General features: G+C 39.7%; 1 protein-coding gene across 1 annotated transcript in view; it reads right to left on the reverse strand.

The window, feature by feature from the left end:
• Nucleotides 1–1919, reverse strand: part of TRPA1 (transient receptor potential cation channel subfamily A member 1) — a 69643-nt gene extending 67724 nt beyond the window's left edge. The window contains exon 1 of the mRNA XM_008255655.4: nt 1583–1919. Within this exon, the coding sequence (XP_008253877.3) occupies nt 1583–1687 (105 nt within the window). The 5' untranslated portion in view covers nt 1688–1919. The remainder of the gene's footprint in view (nt 1–1582) is intronic.
• Between the last annotated feature and the right edge of the window lie 18447 nt (nt 1920–20366).

A 20366-nucleotide genomic window follows, 5' to 3' on the forward strand; every position in this document is an offset into this window, starting at 1 on the left:
AAACATGCAGAACCATGTTTGTGGTATGGAAATACTTCTGTAAATATCTCCAAAAAGCAAAACCACATGGGTGATTTTCAAAATTTCGAAATTTCTTCCTGTCTCATATTAATTACAAAGGCAGTATCCTACTGTTGAAATCCACTCATGACTTGGTTCTCTGGAGTAAGCCACACGCCTACACTTAGATCAGGGAGGAGGCCAAAATCAGTGTTCAGTCTGGATGTGTGAAGACTCACCTTAGAAGGCTGGTTTGTTTTGTCGATGTGAGTGAATTATGTATCTGACTCACACACATGACTGGCAATGATGTCAATCTGTGTAACTTTTGCATGGCAATTTGCCATTTTCTGCTTAAACTTGTACATATCTCTTGAAGGGATCAGTGGACAGAGAAACCACATGCCCATTCACAAACACACACAATCATGTATGTAATAGCCAAAGAAAACAAAACCAAAACCCACCAAGGTGCCCCCCAGTGCAGGACTGGTTAAATAAATCCTGATCTATCCATACAATGAAGCTGTAATAAAGACTGAGGTGAATGAGAAAGTGCTGATGTGAATAGTACCTTCTGGGATATATTTCAGGAATAAATTAAAGTACAAATCCATGACTTCATCTTTTTGTAAATAAAAGAAAGGTAGATGAATATCTGTGTATGCTTGTCCCACGATTTTCCCTTGGAAGTACATAAGGTGCTGGCAACACGGTTTTGCTGTGGAAACGGGTGTGAGTTTGGAAAGTCACTGTTAATGATGCCCTAGTGGTTAAGAAGTGACTCTTTTTCTCCTGCTGATCATCAGAGGAAATGCGGTGTTGGGTTTTCTGAGCCCCAAACAGCGTCTGGTTCTTAGACGTAGGGTTGGATGCCATCAGTGAGGTGCTAACTCAGAACGCTCTGAGACTTAATAGGAAAAAAGAAGCCATATCCCAATCCTTAGCCACGCCGGGAAGCTAGTCACCCACCGATCTTCAACAGCCCTCCTCCTCCAGTCTTTCCTATCGCCCCATTCCTGGAGGACAGTCCCTGTCCCTCCTGCTTCCTGGGGCCAGTCTCTGCCTTTATTTTTTCCCCCTGTTTCATTCTATTAAACAAGTATGCTCAGCCTCGGGGCACCTCTGAAGCAGCAATCAGACCCCCAGATCCAGCCCTTTGACAAGCAGACTGGAAATCTATAAAAGAGTCCAAGGGACACGTCCTGCACTTAGGCAGTCGCCTGATTCTGCCACTGCCAAGGGTACTTTGGGGTGGGTCTCTCCCGACTGCAGCCGCCCATCCTCTGGCAAGAACAGGATGGAGAAATAAACAAATAGGACAACACGAGCCTGGCGGCAGGTTCCGAGCTTGGTCCCAGAGGCCCTCAAACTATTGAGGATGTCTCCTTTTGTTTGTTTGTTTGATTTGTTTTGTTTTGTTTTTGTACCCAGCACACACCCCGAAGCGAGGCATAGCCCCATACGCTTGCCGCTTCTGGTCCTCCTAGAAGGACCTGCGCTGCCCACAGGGATACCTTGAGCCAGATCCCCGCCCTGACTTTAGAACCTGTCCCTCCCGACCTCCGCATGCCCAAGGTACCTCAATGTTTTTGGAGTCGTCCTTGTTGTTCTCCACGTCCTGGTAGTCAACGCCGTGGGGCGACTTCTCCCCAGCCCGCAGCATCTTCCTCAGGCTGCGCTTCATTGACCCCACCTGGGACACCACCTGGTACAGGTGTTCCTCACCTGCTTGGGCACCTGCGGCAAGAAAGCGCGGTCAATGGCGCCGTCTGCCGGTTACCTGCGCGCCGGGTCCGCGCCGGGTCCCTGCGAGACCTCTCCGGCCCTACGCGGTTTCCGGGCTGGCTGCGAAACTCTTGCTCTTTGAGATGCCAGAGGGAACTTGTGGAAGGAGTTCTCGGGCTGGGGCTGCTTGTAGTGCAGGATGCAGGCGGGGCGCTGCGAGGAGGCAGAAACGCGGCGGCCCTCTTATCTGTGTGGGCAAGGGGGCGGTGACGCCGCTACTGCTGGGCCTCGCCCCTTTGTATGGACGGCGGAGCTTGCTTGTCCGGCTGCCTGCAGCTGCAGCCATGAACACCTGGGGCCTGCTCAGAGCGAGTCCAGCGAATCTGTTACAGCCAAAAAACTCTAGACGCCTCCTTGCCCTGCCACCAGCCACGTGTGGGGGCCGGGGGGGGGGGGAGGGAGGGGAAGGGGGAGAGGGAGACTGGGTACATTGGGAAGATTTTTAAAGTTGTTCTTCCAACTCAAGCTGTTGAACCTGCATTATATATGTATGTGATTGAGAGAATTATAGAGAGGGGGAAACACAGAGAAGGTCTTCCATCCTCTGGTTCTCACCCAAATGGCCAATCCAAAACCAGGAGCCAAGAGCTTGTTCCGGGTCTCCCACATGGGTTCAGAGGTCCAAGGACTTGGGCCATCTTCTACTGCTTTTCCAGGCCATTAGCAGGGAGCTGGATGGGAAGAGGAGCAGCTGGGATTTGAACAGGTGCACATATGGGATGCTGGCCGGGCTTAGCCCACAGCCCAGGCCCCTGGACCAGCTTTTCCATCCCACCTTCTTTTGGGGACTTCTTTGATTTGGAAATAATGTGTTCATCAAAACTTCTATTTCCAGATGCTTTGGAAGAATGGATAAATCCTAACTCTGACTTGAAGACATAGGATGAAGTCTTTTTAAATCTCAGGTCTTGTATGCTGTGGATAACAGTATTAATCGCACTCATGCTTTAGTGTTTAGGATTAGTTAATAAATATGACAGGTTAAACATAAGCCACAATTACTGCTCTAAGCTTCTGTACCCTCAGCTTTGTTTGAGGGACTTATCTTCAAAGACCAGGGCTGCATTTGTTGATCAATGGCATAGGTGAAAATTGTGTGCAATGGAGGGTGTGGGTTGCACACAATTGCACAATGGTTGAGGCTTTTTTATGTTTACATACAGATAAGAGAGCTGCTAAAGCTGCTCTCCCTGTGTTTAGGTCACAAGGTTAGTAAGTAAAAACAAGACAAAACAAAAACACTGGTTTCTGGGCTTTTAGCTTAATTGGTTAAGACATCCATGTCACATACAGGAAAACCTGGGTTTGTTTCCCAGCTCCTGATTCCAGCTTTTTGCTAATGCAGATCCTTGGACACAGTGGTGATGGTTCAAATTAGATTCTCGGGTGGGAGGGACGTTATGGGGGGGAAGCCATTGTAATCCATAAGCTGTACTTTGGAAATTTATATTCATTAAATAAAAGGATGGAAAAAGATTAAAAAAAATTATATTCTTGCTACCCACGTCGGGAACCTGAGTGGAGTTTCCACTGCAGGCAATTGGGGAGCAAAACAGCCAATGAAAACTGTCTCTCCTTCCCAACCTCTAACCCTCCCCAGCTTTCACCCTCAAAATAAGTAACATTTAAAAACAAACAAAATCACCCAAAACTTATTTTCAAACTTAATACTATTATGCACAGGGCAACCTTTAGCACTGACAATCTTCCTTTGACCAACTATTCTTTCAAGGCTGTGACTTAGCACATTCACCTGATTGTCTCCAACACAAGACCCAGCCGTATAGATGTAAAACCTGACAGAGGCAGTACTCAATATAAGTTTGTGGTGGGAGCTTGGGCTGAATTTAAAGGTAAGTAGAGTGGCCATGATGATATTGAGAAACAACAGAGAGGTCTCTCAAAGCCTTTCAGCTGAGATACCAAGTTCTCATAAATTCTAGCCCTGCAGTGGGATTCCTTGGAAGGAAAACATTGAATTTATCATCAGTCCTCAATCCTTGTGAGTGGCTTGCTGAAAGATTGGTGAAGGATACAGATGTTTCACTTCATCACTTGTACAAAGATGCATACTTGTGGGATCAGCTGCACACCTTGCTATGATTGAGTTAAATTAGATGATACATTTAGAAAAACCCAAAAAGAAAGAATGAGAAGGATGGATAAAAAAGAGTAACTTTTGCTGAACCCTTTGCCTATGCCAAGCATTTTAGGTACATTAATCCTGCATTTTAAAACCTTTTGTTGGGCCGGCACTGTGGCTTAGCGGGTTAAGCGGCCATCTGCGGTGCTTGCATCCCATATAGGCACTGGTTCGAGACCTAGCTGCTCTACTTCCAATCCAGCTCTCTGCTATGGCCTGGGAAAGCAGTGAAAAATGGCCCAAGTCCTTGAGCCCCTAAACCTGCATGGAGGACCCAGAGGAAGCTCCAGGCTTTGGATTGGCACAGCTCCGCCCATTGAAGCCAGTTGGGGAATGAAGCAGCGAATGGTATACCTCTCTCTCTTTCTCTCTGTTACTCTGACTCACAAATAAATCTTTAAAAAAAATTTTTAAAACTTTTCATTTACTTATTTGAGAAGGGGAAAGAGAGAACATGCTCCTATCCTCTGGTTCACTCCCAAATGCTCACAGTATTCTGTACTGTGCAAGACCAAAGTGGAGCACCAGGAACTCAATCTTGGTCTCCCACCTAGGTCGGAAGGACTCAACTGCTTGAGCCATCAACACTGCCTCCCAGGGTCCACATTAGCAGGAAGCAGGATTCAGGAGCACAGCTATAATTCAAATCCAGGGCACGTTGATATGGGATGTAGGCATCCCAGCCAACTTTTTTCTTTTAAGATTTGTTTATTTATTTATTTGAAAGTCAAAGTTACACAGAAGAGAGGCGGGGGGGGGGGGGTGTCTTCCATCCACTGGTTCACTCCCCAATTGGCTGCAATGGCTGGAGCTGAGCCAATCTGAAGCCAGGAGCCAGGAGCTTCTTCTAGGTCTCCCATGCTGGTGCAGGGGCCCAAAGACTTGAGACATTTTCTACTGTTTTCCCAGGCCATAGCAGAGAGCTGGATTGGAAGTGGAGCAGCCAGGTCTTGAACTGGTGGCTACATGGGATGCTGGCACTGTAGGTGGCAGCTTTAACTGCTATGCCACAGCGGCTGCCCCCAACCCAGCCACCTTACTAGCTCTACCAAATACCTGCCCCTCACTTTTTTTTTTCTTAAGGAAATGCCTTATAGGAAGTTAATGACTTTTTATTTGTTAACATGAGTTACCTTGATCAATTGCTGTTCTCCCAACACTTAGCCGAAAACAGTCACTAAGACAGGAAATAAAGGTAGTTTCAAGGTCTCATTTTTGGAAGCTGGAGCAGAGGGTATGTCATGGTAGCCAGCTTCAGTCAGCTGTGTTGGCCGAAGGGATGCTGGGCCAGAGAATCCACCCCTGGATAGGGAGCTTGGAGACTGGTTACTAGAGGCCAACACTCCTTCTTTGTAAAATCTCCTGGTGTCAGTGGCCAGAAGCTAATCTCCACAGAATGATGCTGTCTGTGTCCTTGCTCCTGCTTCCCAGTTGCAGTGGCAGGACTTCTGTAATTCTTCCTAAGTGTTTGATAGGGCAGCCCTGTAAGCATGGGCTTTTGATTTTTCCTTCTGGCAAGATACTGAATTACCAATTCAATTTTCTTATTTTTTATGAAACTTTCGAGTTTGTAATTTTGCTTGAGTTAAATTTTGGTAATTTGTGGTTTTGAGAAATTTTTCTGTTTCATTATTGTCTATTTGTTCACATAAAATTATTCATGAAATTTCCTTACAATCCATTGAATTTTTGTAAGTTCTGTAACAATGTCTCCTCTTTGATTCCTGGTTTTTTTTTGTAATTTGTGTCATTTAATTTATAAATGATAGCTTATCAATTTTGTTCATCTTCCAAAGAACCAATTTTCTATTTTATTGATTTTTCTCTATTGTTTTTCTACTTTTGGTGTAACTGTTTCCAGTGATTTTCTTTCAGATTTTTCTTTCCAATTACTTTGGATTTGATTTGCTCTCTTTCTATACCTCTTGAGGTAAAACATTATGTTGTCAGCTTTAGATATTTTTCCCCTCCAATTCAATCATTTAAAGCTACAAAATATTCGAAAATGCTTTGCATAAGCTGCATCCTATAAAGTTGTGGCTTATTCTTCGACTCACATTTTACTTTAGGAAGTGTTTTGTTTAATTTCCAAGTATGTGGGCTTTTTTCCAAATTTCTTTTTGTTGTTGGTTTCCTGTACAATATGGTTATGGTCAGAAAACATACTTTTTATGATGGCAATTGATGTAAGTTGAAGTATGGATTTACCAAATTTTGTTTCATGACTAGTGCATGGTCTATCTTGGAGATTGCCCTATATACACTTGAAAAGATTATGTGTTCTGCTATTGTTTGATAAAGTTTTGGAATATGTTATAGGTCCAGTTGTGTAAAATTGTTTCTATATTTTTAGAAATTTTCTATTTTGTTATCAGTTACTGAGAGAGGAATATTAAAATCATAATTGCAGTTCACAATTGATCATACTAATAGGTCTAAGAGTCAAAGGGATCACATAAACAAGACTAGTGTCTGCTAATACTAACTGATAGAATTAAAAAGGGAGAGAACAATCCAACATGGGGAGCAGGATACACAGCAGACTCATAGAATGGCAGATGTCCTAAACAACACTCTGGTCTCAGAATCAGCCCATAAGGCATTTGGATCTGGCTGAAAAGCCCATGAGAGTATTTTAGGCATGGAAAGCCAAGACACTCTGGCAAAAAAAAAAAAAAAAAAAAAAAAAAAAAAAAAAAAAACTAAATGAAAGATCTCTGCGAGTGAGATCCCAGCGGAAAAAACGGGGCCATCAAAGAAGGAGGTACCTTTCTCTGAAGGGAGGAGTGAACTTCCACTTTGACTATGACCTTGTCTAAATAAAATCGGAGTTGATGAATTCAAAAGGCTTCCATAGCCTTGGAAACTCATGACAAGAGCCTAGGGAGATTACTGACGCCATAAACAAGAGTGTCAATTTGTTAAGTCAACAACAGGAGTCACTGTGCACTTACTCCACATGTAGGATCTCTGTCTTTAATGGGCTGTACATTGTGATTTAATGCTATAACTAGTACTCAAACAGTATTTTACACTTTATGTTCTGTGTGGGTGCAAACTATTGAAATCTTTACTTACTATATACTACATTGATCTTCTGTATATAAAGAGAATTGAAAATGAATCTTGACATGAATGGAATGGGAGAGGGAGCTGGAGATGGGAGGGTTTTGGGTGGGAGGGAAGTTATGGGGGGGAAAGCCGTTGTAATCCATAAGCTGTATTTTTTTACTAAATAAAAGTTAAAAAAAGAAAAAATCATAATTGTTCAATTATCCATTTCTTCTCTCATCTCTGTCAGGATTCACTTCTTGGGTCGGGGAGTGGGCTCTGTTCTTAGGTACATACATTTTTACAATAGCTGTCCTTCTTTTGTTTTCCTCTTTCATCACCACGAACCTTTCTTTCTTACCTTCATTAATAATTATTGTTTTAAAGTCTATTATGTCTGATTTAGCTGCTCTGGATCCCTTATCTTTAATGTTTGCATGGAAAACCTTTTTTTAAAAAAAATGTATTTTTTTTTATTTGAAAGGCATGGTTACAGAGAGAGAGAGGGAGAGACAAAGAAAGAGAAGGGTGTGAGATCTTCCATCCACTGGTTCATTCCCCAAGTGGCCACAAAGGAGCTGGCCTGATCTGAAACCAAGAGCCAGGAGCTTCCCCGGGTCTCTCATGTAGGTGCAGAGGCCCAAGCTCTTGGGCCATCTACTGCTGCTTTCCCAGGCGCATTAGCAGGGAGCTGGATTGGAAGTGGAACAGCCAGGATATATGGGATGCTGGCTTTACCAGCTATGCTGCAGCACTGGCCCCTTTCCATACATTTATTTTTAATCTATTTGTAATTTTAGGGTGCATTTCTCATAAATAAATCTTGTTCTTCTATTAACCTAACTGTATCTCTTTTTTTATTACAGCATTTGCACACTATTTATACTATTTAATATAATTATTGATATGATGCTGCCATTTTATTACTTGTATTTTGTCTCATAGATTTTTCTATCACTCTGTTCCTGCCTTTGTAGTCAGCATTTTTTCATCATACTATTTTAATTCATTGGAAGCCTTCTTTTTAGATATCTTAAAGTTATTTTCAGGCCGGCGCCACGGCTCAATAGGCTAATCCTCCACCTAGGGTGCCGGCACACTGGGTTCTAGTCCCGGTCGGGGCACCGGATTCTATCCCGGTTGCCCCTCTTCCAGGCCAGCTCTCTGCTGTGGCCAGAGAGTGCAGTGGAGGATGGCCCAAGTGCTTAGGCCCTGCACCCCATGGGAGACCAGGAGAAGCACCTGGCTCCTGCCATCAGATCAGCACGGTGCGCCGGCCTCAGCGCGCCAGACGTGGTGGCCATTGGAGGGTGAACCAACGGCAAAAAGGAAGACCTTTCTCTCTGTGTCTCTCTCTCTCACTATCCACTCTGCCTGTCAAAAAAAAAAAAAAAAAGTTATTTTCAAAGTGTAGTTATTGCAATGTTCATCTTTCACTTGTTACTATCTACTTCAGACTAGTGTTTATTTAATTCCAGTAAACTATGATAGCTTTATATCAATATACCTCCATTTCTCAGCTTCCTGTTTTATGTTATTATTGTCATTGTGATATATTTATACAAATATATTGCATCTGTGCATGGTATACACTCCAAAATGTAATTATTGCTATAAACAATTTTACATTTTAAATGGAAAAAAGAAAATACACACTCACACCCACAGTTTTATATTTGTAATATAGTTACCATTCCTAGTGTTCTTCATTTTTTCTCAATGGTTTGAGTTACTATGTCATGTCACTTCCTTTCAATCCACAGGATTTCCTTTAGCATTTCTTGCAAGATAAATCTCCTGGAAAAATATTAAAATATGCTTGAGATCATCCCTCTATCCTTATAACCACTGACTTTTGTGTCCAGAGATTCCCTGCCATTCTTTCCAGTACAGTATTTTCTCTGTGACTTTCCCTCATTTAACTAACTCTGTAGATGTGATCCTGTCCACTGCCTATCTTTCTGGAATCCTTCAATATTTCTAGTCTGTTGCTGATGTTCTACTTTACCACCTTGTTTTGGATTTAATCTTTCTTTTTGAAACAGCTCTACTTTTTTTCCATTTTGTAGGGTTTCACATGGAAAGGAAGGGGAAACTAATGCTCACTTAGATTCTCCTCACCAAGCCATGTCCTTCATTTGATGACAACTGAGACCCAGAAGTAAAAGTGCTTAATAAGATAAATGTTGAAATAAATCATACAATACACACTCCACTGGGACACCTATGAAGTACATTTTTCTTTCTACCAGGGAATGAGAGAAATGCACTTTACTTCCCTGCAGAGAAAATTGAAGGAAATCTTGTCTTTTATCTCTCCCCGAAGACCAAGTGATTCTCATAGGTTATCCAAACCAGCACCATTCCCGGGCCCTCAGCAACCGTGGTCTAGGGTGATTATTGTAACAGCCAATAAAAATTCAATCTGATAAGATTATTTGCAATGTGATATATTTAAAAATTTAACTAAGTTGACCCCCAGACAAGGAAAATCTTGTTGAGTCAATTTTATCACAAAAATTTTATTTCAAATTTTAGAATATCTCTATGTATTTTATTTGTATTAAATTCTTGTAAACTACACATATTGTATTAGAAACTTGACTGGATGGTGGAATTACTCCTTCTGTTATAAATTTCTTTTTCTTAACTATTTAAACTAAATCAATAACCAACATTAAAAATGTGTTTCCCTGGTATCTGCTGGTGAATGAAAGACCTGGCAGATTTCTCATAGGTCCAGTGTTACTTCACAGGATTGGGAATTACAATTGAAGCCATGTATTGATCATAAAAATCCTCTGAGTACAGTTGTACACATTATGTTATTTATACCCAGATTGTTTCAGATTCAGACAGTAAGATTGCAAAGGAAAGCTGTGCTCTAAGCATGTCTGCTATTTATGTTAATAACTATTACATTTGTAGTTTTCAGAACACAGAGTTACTTTAAATTATCATATGGAAATATTTTATTGGATTTCTTTTAAGTAGCTAACACAATAATATATGTAGTTCAAAGTCTGTCTTCAATACAAAGAGACAAACTTGTTTGTTTATTTCAAAGATACATTAATTTAGTCCATTACGTAAAGAGAAATCCTTTGTAGGGTTCCAATTCGTATATCTCTTAATGAATTCTGGACAATCAACACTCAAACAATTCAAACAGAACTAGATTTACAATAAAGATTTTATCTCATACAATTCGTGATACAAGCTAGGGTCATATTGAAACTAAATATTATCAAATATAATATGAAAATCTCCACTATTTACAGTTGAAATCCAAACTGGCATTCATTCATATGATATATATATGATTAACATACAATCACATGCATAGAGCAATTACACTTATTTCATATATCAGAACTTTGACTCATCTAATATCTGAAATACATGTGTTACTCTTTAAATAAGAAAATTATATTGAATACAATTATAAATTATGTTCAAATTATTGAATAAAAGTTAGTCTTACCTTTAGTCATGAAAATTGACATTCTATTTCTAATCTTACACAGGCATAAATAACCACAATGGAGAACTGTTCCTTTTCTCACATAGTCCATAGATTGCAGCCACTTTTATAGTCCCCTATAATCATACAAGGGGTGGTTCATTCTTAGAGTCAACATTATGTCTCTTAATTAGACTGTCATATAAATAGTATGTGGACACTATGTATTCATAATTTGAGCTTTGAAATTTGATTATTGCCTACTCAAAGCCATTCAGCTAATTTAATTATTGTTTGTAAGTTTTCCTCATGTACTGTGACTCCTTTATAATGTAATACTACAAATCAAAGTAGTCTACAGTAATAAAAGCCATTGGAGATTATCTAACTTTTGCAGGAAACTGATTACCACCCTCCTATTAAATATACAACAGATTACAAAAATAATAAATAAAATGTTACAGCATTGTTATTGTATTTTGTTCAAATCTGTTATATACAATAAGTTGGGGACAAAACTGAACTATTCAAAAAAGCAGTATTCTGTGTCTCCTAGATATATGAAAATTACCTATTGAAAACGGTACTGTTTTGTTAAATCAAGGTGATTTTAGACATCAAATACAACTTAATTGAAACCATCCCATTGAAACATTCTCCATTTCTGTCACAAGAGCATTTCTATTCACTCATTCATTTATTAATTCAGGAACATTTATATGAACCTATATACAAGGTGGGGTATTAGGATCTTCCATAGAGCTGTTAGTTGAATAAAAAGAAAAAGAACAACAGAGTTTGCAGAGCACATGGTATCTCAATTATGTGAAGTCCAAAACAAGTCATTCTTAATCAACCATAAAATTTTCTTCAAGCAGTGGTTCAGAGAACAAGCATCCTACCCTACATTGGCTCTGCTCATCAGCTCATGGCTTCCGATGTTTCCACATTTGTTTGTGTTGAGTCCTGGAAGAGGAGACAGCAAAAAGAAGCTCTAGGAGCATTGTCCTGAGTTGGGTGATCTGTTGTGATCACATAACTGTAATAACTGCATGGGAGTCTGGAAAGTATAGTGCCAAGGAGGAAGAAGAACCACATGTGTCAGTAATGCCCTCCACAGGCACTGTGGGCTGTAGCCATAGGGGAGAGGCTGTTTAGGGAAGACTCACTGAAGGAAGCAAAACCTGTGCTGGATCGTATTTAATGTGAAGCAGCCAACCAGGAGAAAATTGGGATGGTAAAGGAAGATTAGTGAAAGCAAGATGATTATAGGCAAAAGGAAGAGTGTATACAAATCATGGGAAGAGAGAGGATGGTGAAATTCAGGAATTTTAATGTGGGTTCTCATGAAGGAGTGGGAGGAAAGGAGCACATGAAGGCCCATGGATGCTTCTTTCACATGGAGGGTTTAGAACCCCTTAGTTTTGTAGATGTTGCAAGTAAGTCACAAGGCAGGTCAGTAAACTCGAGAAGGATGCTAAGATCGGAAAGGATGATGTCTGCAATCATGGCAATAGAAATAAAGAGGACAACATGACTCATGAGACCTCTGGAACACATTCACTTCTGAAGTTGGAGGACAATTTAAGGGTGTGATGAGTCAAAGTAGAGACTAGAATGACTGGGAGTTTCCTGACTTCCTGGGGACAACAGATGAAGAAAACTGTGGAGGTGTGTTCAGAGAAGGGAGGAACAAAAGACTGTCACCCAGAAATACATTTAGATGAGACTTTTTAAATAATGGAGAACTGTAACTGCAGAATCTGCAAAAAGGCAAGGAAAAGGAGGACCCAAAGTCATCTTTTCAATGCGGAAATGAGAATTTCACTGGTGACCTTACTAAGAGCAGCTTAAATTTAAATATACCATGGATAAAGAGCACTTAAATGACATTGGAAATATTAAAATATCACAATGTTTCCAAACATTTATGATTAATAATAGAACACCATTGTGGTTTTGTTTTTCTGTCGACTCATCAGAGATTATGTGACTACAATACCTCTATGTTTGAAAGTAAAATAAACTGTGGACCTACACAGAGAACATTACAAAAGTTGGTCTCATTCCCCAGCAAACCCATCATCAAATTACTTAGCTATCCAGAGCAGACCCTACCTATGCTATGCTAGACCCGACTTTTCCAGGTCAAGAACAAAAGGCCAGGCCATGACATGTAATTTGAAAGAAGACCAAATTTCGAGTCCCAGCTTGATGCTAGGCAGTTTTATAATCTTAGATTGTTTGTTTGATTTCTGATCCTTTTTGCCCCACATGGGAATAACACAACCATTCTCATGAAGGTTAAGTTATAAACAGATTAGACAACGTATAAGGAAACGCCTATTATCCTGTAAAATGCTATAACTGCTTGAAGTTTAAAGCAGCAGCATTATAAAACATTCATTTATTATGCTGATAATATTTTTTTCAGCAATCTGCAAAAGCATTAGATGCACAGGTCAAGACAGACCACTTATGAATCTTTCAGGTGGAGAAACATTAAATCTTAGACTCTTCTAAAGTCCAATGTGCTTTATTGTGGTTCTTGGGAATAAGATAAATCTTTGGATAAATGACCATAGAGCAATTTTTCAATTGAGTTACTGTAATAAAAGGGAAAATAATGCTTTCTTCTTCCTCAGAACTTTATTACAGAGTCACCAGATATTTACCGTAATTAGTGAAAATGTAATAGTCACATTTATTGAATTATCACAATGAACCAGATTTATCTTGATGTAAGGGCTTTATGTTTATCATCTAACTGAATTCTCACAACTTATTACATAACTCCTTTACTTTCACCACTGCACAAGGCATAGAATGGTGGAGTAACTTGCCCAAAGGCAATGCATATGTCTTCAAAGGGTTGTTAAAGGTTCTATAGACTTTTGGCTGCAGATTCTGGAGCTTAATTATGTCTATATATAAACCAGTTGCGTCATCTACTCCCTCCACTGCAATACTAACGTAATTAGTATTTTCATCAGTAAACATTGCGCCTTGATTGTCTGATTCATCATGAGTGTTCTCAATAAATGCTTCCAGACAAATTGACTGCCCATGAAGAAATCCTTCTAGATATAAATTTCCTGTTGCAGCTAAAGAAAATGAAACGAAGTAAAATTACTCACTTGCTCACTAAAGTTGAAAACTTATCCAAATTAAAGTTAATATTGGATGAGTTGTTTATTGTCATCATTGGGAAATACCAAGCACAGACCCAATGAAATTACTGGTTAATCTCTAGCAAAAGCTAAATAAGGCTCCAGTGAACATAATCACCTTCTATTCGTTAAATAGTACTTCATCCTTATTGAGGACATTGAGAACAATATCACAGTTTAATATCTAAAAACACATAAAAATAAACTCTGCTGTACAATTTGAAATAAAAAATTCGAATGAACACATGGTTATACATTAATCTCCCATTTTAAATTATAAATTCATTCAAGTAACATTTACTGAAGACCTCCTGTAGACTAGATGCTGGAGATATAAAAAGGAAGATGCAGTTTCTAACCTGAATACCTTCTCCTAGAGGCATACTTACAGGAGTCAAGCAATGGTGGAAAAGGCATTCTGGGGAGAAGGAATAGCATAGGTGAAGGCTGGAGGGCCTGAAGGAGTGATAATTTTCAACCCCCTTAGAGTACAAAGCCAAGGGGTGAGAGGCTGTGTAGGTAAACAGAAGCAAGATTATTAAAACTTTCTCATATTGCAGGTTGTGTGTGACAATAAAAAAAGTAAGTAGAGAGTCAATCTGCCCCTTAAAATATCAATCTGGTGCTGCTCTGGGGAATGGATTAGAAGCCACAAGAGCTAAAGACATGGTGGCCACTTAGAAGGGCCTAATGGGCAGGTGATGATGAAAACTTGATTGGGGGCAGTACAAGTGGGAACATTGAGACCTGGTCATTGCAAAAGATTAGGAGGAGGAATAGTAAGAGATTCAGTGAGGGATATCACAAGAGTCTCCTTTCTGAGGTTACTTTGTGTCTGGGTAGTGGGTAGTGTTATTCATCTGAGAATGAAGAGACATCTGAGCTCAAAAAGAGTTGAAGCTTGAAGCTATTGTAATAAAAGAGATCCACCAAAGTAAATCACTACAGGGGAGATTTCAAGCCAAGAAAGTATAACAAATGAATAGGGGTTGATAGAGTGAGAGGAAAAATTACTGGGTAAGCAAGTTACATCAAGAGCGTAGAAAGCTAGTGAACCATGCCCTGTCTAAAGCCTGATGCTCCAAGTGTAGGCCACAAGCCATCAATTTTAACAACATTTGAGAGCTTACTAGAAATGCAGAGTGTCAGGCCTAGCACCTGAATCTGAATATTTATTTTAACAAGACTTCCTATTGAACCTCACGTACACTCAAGTTTGGGAAGCACTGATCTGAAGGATGCAATTAGTTTCCTGTTTTAGGTAATAGTTTGCAAGTGGAAATGTCAAGTCTTTTTATTTTTTAAAGGATAGTATTTCAGTTTTAGGATGTAGCAGTTATTTGGTCAGGATCCCAGAAGGGAGCAGAATGACCCCTCGATGATTGAAATGTCAGGATTTAAATACAGAGCCTTCTTAGAGTCTGGCCAGGGTTAACACACACACATTCTCTCTCTCTCTCTCTCTCTCTCTCTCTCACACACACACACACACACACACGTGGGATGTTGAGACCTCCAATGACTAGCAACAGTGCAGTGGGAAGCTGTATGGTTGTCAGGGGCTGAAGAAGAAGCTGAGTCATCAGAGCCCCCTTGGAAGTAGGAACACTGCTGTGGGGGCATCATCCAGACACACAGCACCACAGAAAAGAGCCAACAGGAAAAGGCCACCTGAGATCGCTCTCCTGTTACCCCCACCCAGGTTTCTGATTTTTGCTTTGGCCCAATCCATCTGGCACCCATCTGTGAGGGAGACCATGGGAGTCACCTCTCAGAGCAACTGAGCAAGGCAAAAACAGTTATAAAAAGAAGAAATAATATGCAAGCCAAATCCAGACCCCTTTGTGTTGTATCCAAAATAAAGAGAAGAAGTTGTAACTTGTAGAAACAGAATAGAATGGTGGTTACCAGGAGCCAGGAGGAGGGTAAAATGGGTTGATATTGGTCACAGGTACAAAATTTCAGTTATGCAAGATGAGTAGATGCTGGAAATCTGGGTACAACAATGTGATTATAACTAACAGTAATGTATTATGTGCTGAAAATTTACTAGGAGACAAGATCTGTTTTAAAGATGTATTTATGGGGCCAGTGCTGTGGCATAACAGGTAAAGCTGCCACCTTCAGTGCTGGCATCCCATATGGGCACCTGTTCGAGTCCCGGCTGCTCCACTTCCAATCCAGCTCTCTGCTATGGCCTGAGAAAACAGTGGAAGATGGCCCAAGTCCTTGAGCCCCTGCACCCATGTGGGAGACCCAGAAGATGCCCCTGGCTTCAGATTGGTGCAGCTCCAGCCGTTGCAGCCTATTGGACAGTGAATCAGCGAATGGAACACCTCTCTCTCTCTGCCTCTCCTTCCCTCTCTCTCTGCATAACCCTGACTTTCAAGTAAATAAATACATCTTTAAAAATGTTTTATTCATTTATTTATTTGAAAGGCACTGTGACAGGGAAAGAATGGGGAGATCTTCCATGCTAGATCACTCCCCAAATGCCAGCAACAGACAGGGCTGAACCATACAAAAGTCAAGAGTCAGGACTCCATCCAAGTCTCTTACATGGGTGGCAGGGACTCAAGTACTTGAGCCATCTGCTGCTTCCTTCCCAGGTCCATTAGCAGAGAGCTGGATGGGAAGTGCAGAGTTGCCAGACTTGAGGTGGTGCTTTAATATAGGATGCAGACATCCCAAATGGGATTCATTCCAGTGGGCTACAAAGCCCTCCTTGAGATTAGATCTTAAATATTCTCACCACACACACTCATGAACATGCACACACACACACACATGTAACTATGTGAGATGATGAATATGTTAATTGGCTTGATTGCGGTAAACATAACATGCTTGTATAGGTATATCAAAGATAACATTATAAATTTAAAATATGTCCACTTTTTAATTACCAATTGTACCTTAATAAAGTTAGGGGGGAGAGGAATGATAGAGCCAAAAAGAATGTCTGGGAAATAGTACCTGGACCACACCTCAGGGTGTGAGATATTGCCCTATAAAGTGGTGTCGCTTTGAATTAGGAGAAAGAATGTGGCATAAAGGACAAACTCAGGCTAGGTAGGAAGTTGAAAAAGCTATCCGAGAATCTCTGCAAGGTGGAACTACCATCTTCCCTCTATCATTTGATTGCTTTCAAATACTATCTGCCTTCCACTTGCAATTTTCATACAAATCCTACATTTCCAGATTGTAGTCTTTTCTCTTGTATGAGCTTCCCTTCTCAAGATTCCAGTCCCTTTCATGGGAACAATCTGATCTAATTACATCCATCTGTTCAAACAATGAAAGTCTGCACTCTTTGTCAGCCACAGTCCCACAAGATGCTGGCCAACCTGGAAGTGGCTGTGAGTTCAAGGGTACAATGGATTCACTGCACACCTCAGACTTTGTTGCATACTGTTTAAACAGATGATTTTCATTCCACGCAGATGTAAATCTTCCCTTATGATTCACAGATCAAGTGCTTATCCATATGCCAAGTGTTGCTGGTTAAGTTGCCTCATCACTATTCTCCAGTGATCTTGCCTAGTCACAAAGGCGTCTAACCATATGAAAAATTTAAAACATCAGGACAGCTATATTAGCAAATGAAATAAATATTTGGGGAAAAGATTAAACTCAGATATGTTTATGCCAGAATTGTAACTGTGATATAATCTCCATCTTCATTTGTTGATTTTCCCATTCTACATCGGATTTCAGTGCTATCTTTTGGGGTTACTTGAAACATTTTTACAGTGTAGTCTTACTTTAGTAAATAACTTGGCCATAATTGGCATAAAGATGTATTATTATCAGAGCTACATATGCTTTTAATTACTTTTGAACAGTGAGGATGAACTTGTATTCATCTATTCCTTCTTTCTATCTCTTAATATTATTGTTGTAGAATTGAAAGTATCAGTTCAAATATTATCCTCATCTTAACTTATTTATTTAGCTACAGCAAGTTTACATTCCAAAGTGTGACCTGACTTATAAACTTTCCATTAAAATATAAATATTTAAATAGCATGCTAATTACCCTGATTAGATCATTGCACATTGTATATATGAAATGCAAATCAAATGAACCCCTTCAATGTGTCCAACCATTATGAGTAAATCAAAAATACATTTCTAAAAATATATGTAGATAACTATTTCTGTGCACTAAAATATGAAGAAATTTTAGGTTTTTGTTTTTCTTTTCTTTTTGCTTTTTATTTGACTTCTGTTGACCTACATCTGGTGTTTAACACATGTTAGGGAATGCAGTATTGGAATATCCATGTGAGGAGTTGTGTTCAGAATGGTGGGTGATAGACACAGCTCTGCCTGTGAGAGGTTCCTTGCCAACCTAATGTTGTTATCACTTTTATTTTGATAAGACTGTTTTGTTTGATTAGCTCCAGGGAGAAAAGCTATAAATGGTCTAAATTAATCCTGGTAATCCTATTTCACTTTGTCAAGAATTGGTCTGGGTGCAAACATCTAAATCTTGAAACGTAAGGAGATTGACTGGAGAGCTGGAGGCTTCATAAAGGAAGGAACCACATGATAAAAGGTCATTTTCCTCCTGCACATACTTTCTTTAGCTTCTGACATTGCCATGTGAGGGCTTAATGCCTGGATCTATAGCAATTGTGTTATGACACAAAGCCAATAGCAGGAGATTGAAAGCTGTCATGCTAAGAAGGGTGGTCTCAGGAATGAACAGATTTGGGGACTATGATACTATAGATGAGCTACAAAAACAAATATGGAACTGTTTTTTCCCTATGATCTTTGATAATAAAATAATAAAGTCTTTCCCTTGAAGTAAAAAAAGCACTTCTTCTAATACATAGTGCCTCCCAAGATGACACAGAAAAAGTACGAGTTGCTTATAACAAAAAGTCTTCATCATTACCCATTGCCTTTATTCAAAATGACACCAATTTGAAAGATGTTTCTTGGGTGCTAGAAGAAAGGAGATGACTCAAAATTAAGCAGGGATTTTATTCTCCCCAAGTTTTGACTTAATTTTTCATTGGGAGTAAAAGAACTCATTCCTCAAATTTTGAAAAAAGTCAACTAGCAGGAATTTCTTGCATGTCCTGTTACTAAGACCAGTTACAACAAGGGAAGAATCTGTATTGATAACTTTGCCATATTTTTTTGACAGAGTGTCTTGGCTTTCCATGCCTGAAATACTCTCATGGGCTCTTCAGCCAGATCCGCATGCCTTACAGGCTGATTCTGAGGCCAGAGTGCTATTTAGGACATCCGCCATTCTATGAGTCTGCTGTGTATCTCACTTCCCATATTGGATCGTTCTCTACCTTTTTTATACTATCAGCTAGTATTAGCAGACACTAGTCTTGTTTATGTGATCCCTTTGACTCTTAGACCTATCAGTGTGATCAATTGTGAACAGAAATTGATCATTTGGGCTAGTGAGATGGCATTGGTACATGCCACCTTAATGGGATTGAATTGGAATCCCCTGGTATGTTTCTAACTCTACCGTTTGGGGCAAGTCAGCTTGAGCATGTCCCGAATTGCACATCTCTTCCCTCTCTTATTCCCACTCTTATATTTAACAGGGATCACTTTTCAGTTAAGTTTCAACACTTAAGAATAACTGTGTATTAATTACAGTATTCAACCAATAGTATTAAGTAGAGCAAACAAAAAATACTAAGAGGGATAACGTATTAAGTTGTTCATCAACAGTCAGGGCAAGGGCTGATCAAGTCACCGTTTCTCATAGTGTACATTTCACTTTAACAGATTTCCTTTTTGGTGGTCGGTTAGTTGTCACTGATCAGGGAGAACATATGATATTTGTCCCTTTGGGACTGGCTTATTTCACTCAGCATAATGTTTTCCAGATTCCTCCATTGTATTCCTCCTCTTTTGTCACTATAAACATATATTACTTGAAAACTTATCTTAAAAGTACCGTAGTATTGCAAGGGCTCAGATCAACTTCCTCAAGAATGACTCAAGGCTTCTCACATTAAGACATGTTCAGTAAATATAGGTCTTACTAATACAAATTCCTTTTATCATCATATAAAAGGTTTAAACATCCTGTTTCAAGAGCACTGTATTTATTTTATGTCAGTATCCAAATCACAGCCATAAACATGGCCAGTGTGGTATTATTATTTTGAATATTTACTTTTTTATTTTTAATTACTTGAAAGACAGATGGACAAAAACAGACAGAGACACAGGGAAATCAAATGTCTGCAACAGCCAAGACTGGGCCAAAGCAAAGCCAGGAGCCTAGAATTTCATCTGGGTCCCATGTGTGGGTGACAGGAACTCAAGTGCTTGAACAATTATCTGCTGACCCCCAATGTGTGCAGTAACAGAAAGATGGACTTGAGACAATACTTGATTCCAAGAACTCTGATATGGGATGCTGGTATCCCATGTACATGCTATGCTACAATGCCACCCACAACACAGCCTGTGTATTAGTATGTCACCTACATCTACAGAGCTATGGTTGCCTACAGAAAGATAAACTCTTATTTTTCTACCTTTTAAATCATCTTGCAAGTCTTCTTACTCAGAAATTTTTCAGTATCAATGGAGATTGATTATAGGAAACTCTGCGGATTAAAAAAAATCCATAGGTTCTTTAGTCCCTTCTGTAAAATCATGTCATATTTGCATATAACCTGCATATTCTCTTGTATAATTAAATCATATTTATATTACTGTATTACCTAATACAATGCAAATGGTATGTAAATAGTTA

This window comes from Oryctolagus cuniculus, chromosome 6 (assembly GCF_964237555.1).
Source record: "Oryctolagus cuniculus chromosome 6, mOryCun1.1, whole genome shotgun sequence".
Taxonomy (NCBI): domain Eukaryota; kingdom Metazoa; phylum Chordata; class Mammalia; order Lagomorpha; family Leporidae; genus Oryctolagus; species Oryctolagus cuniculus.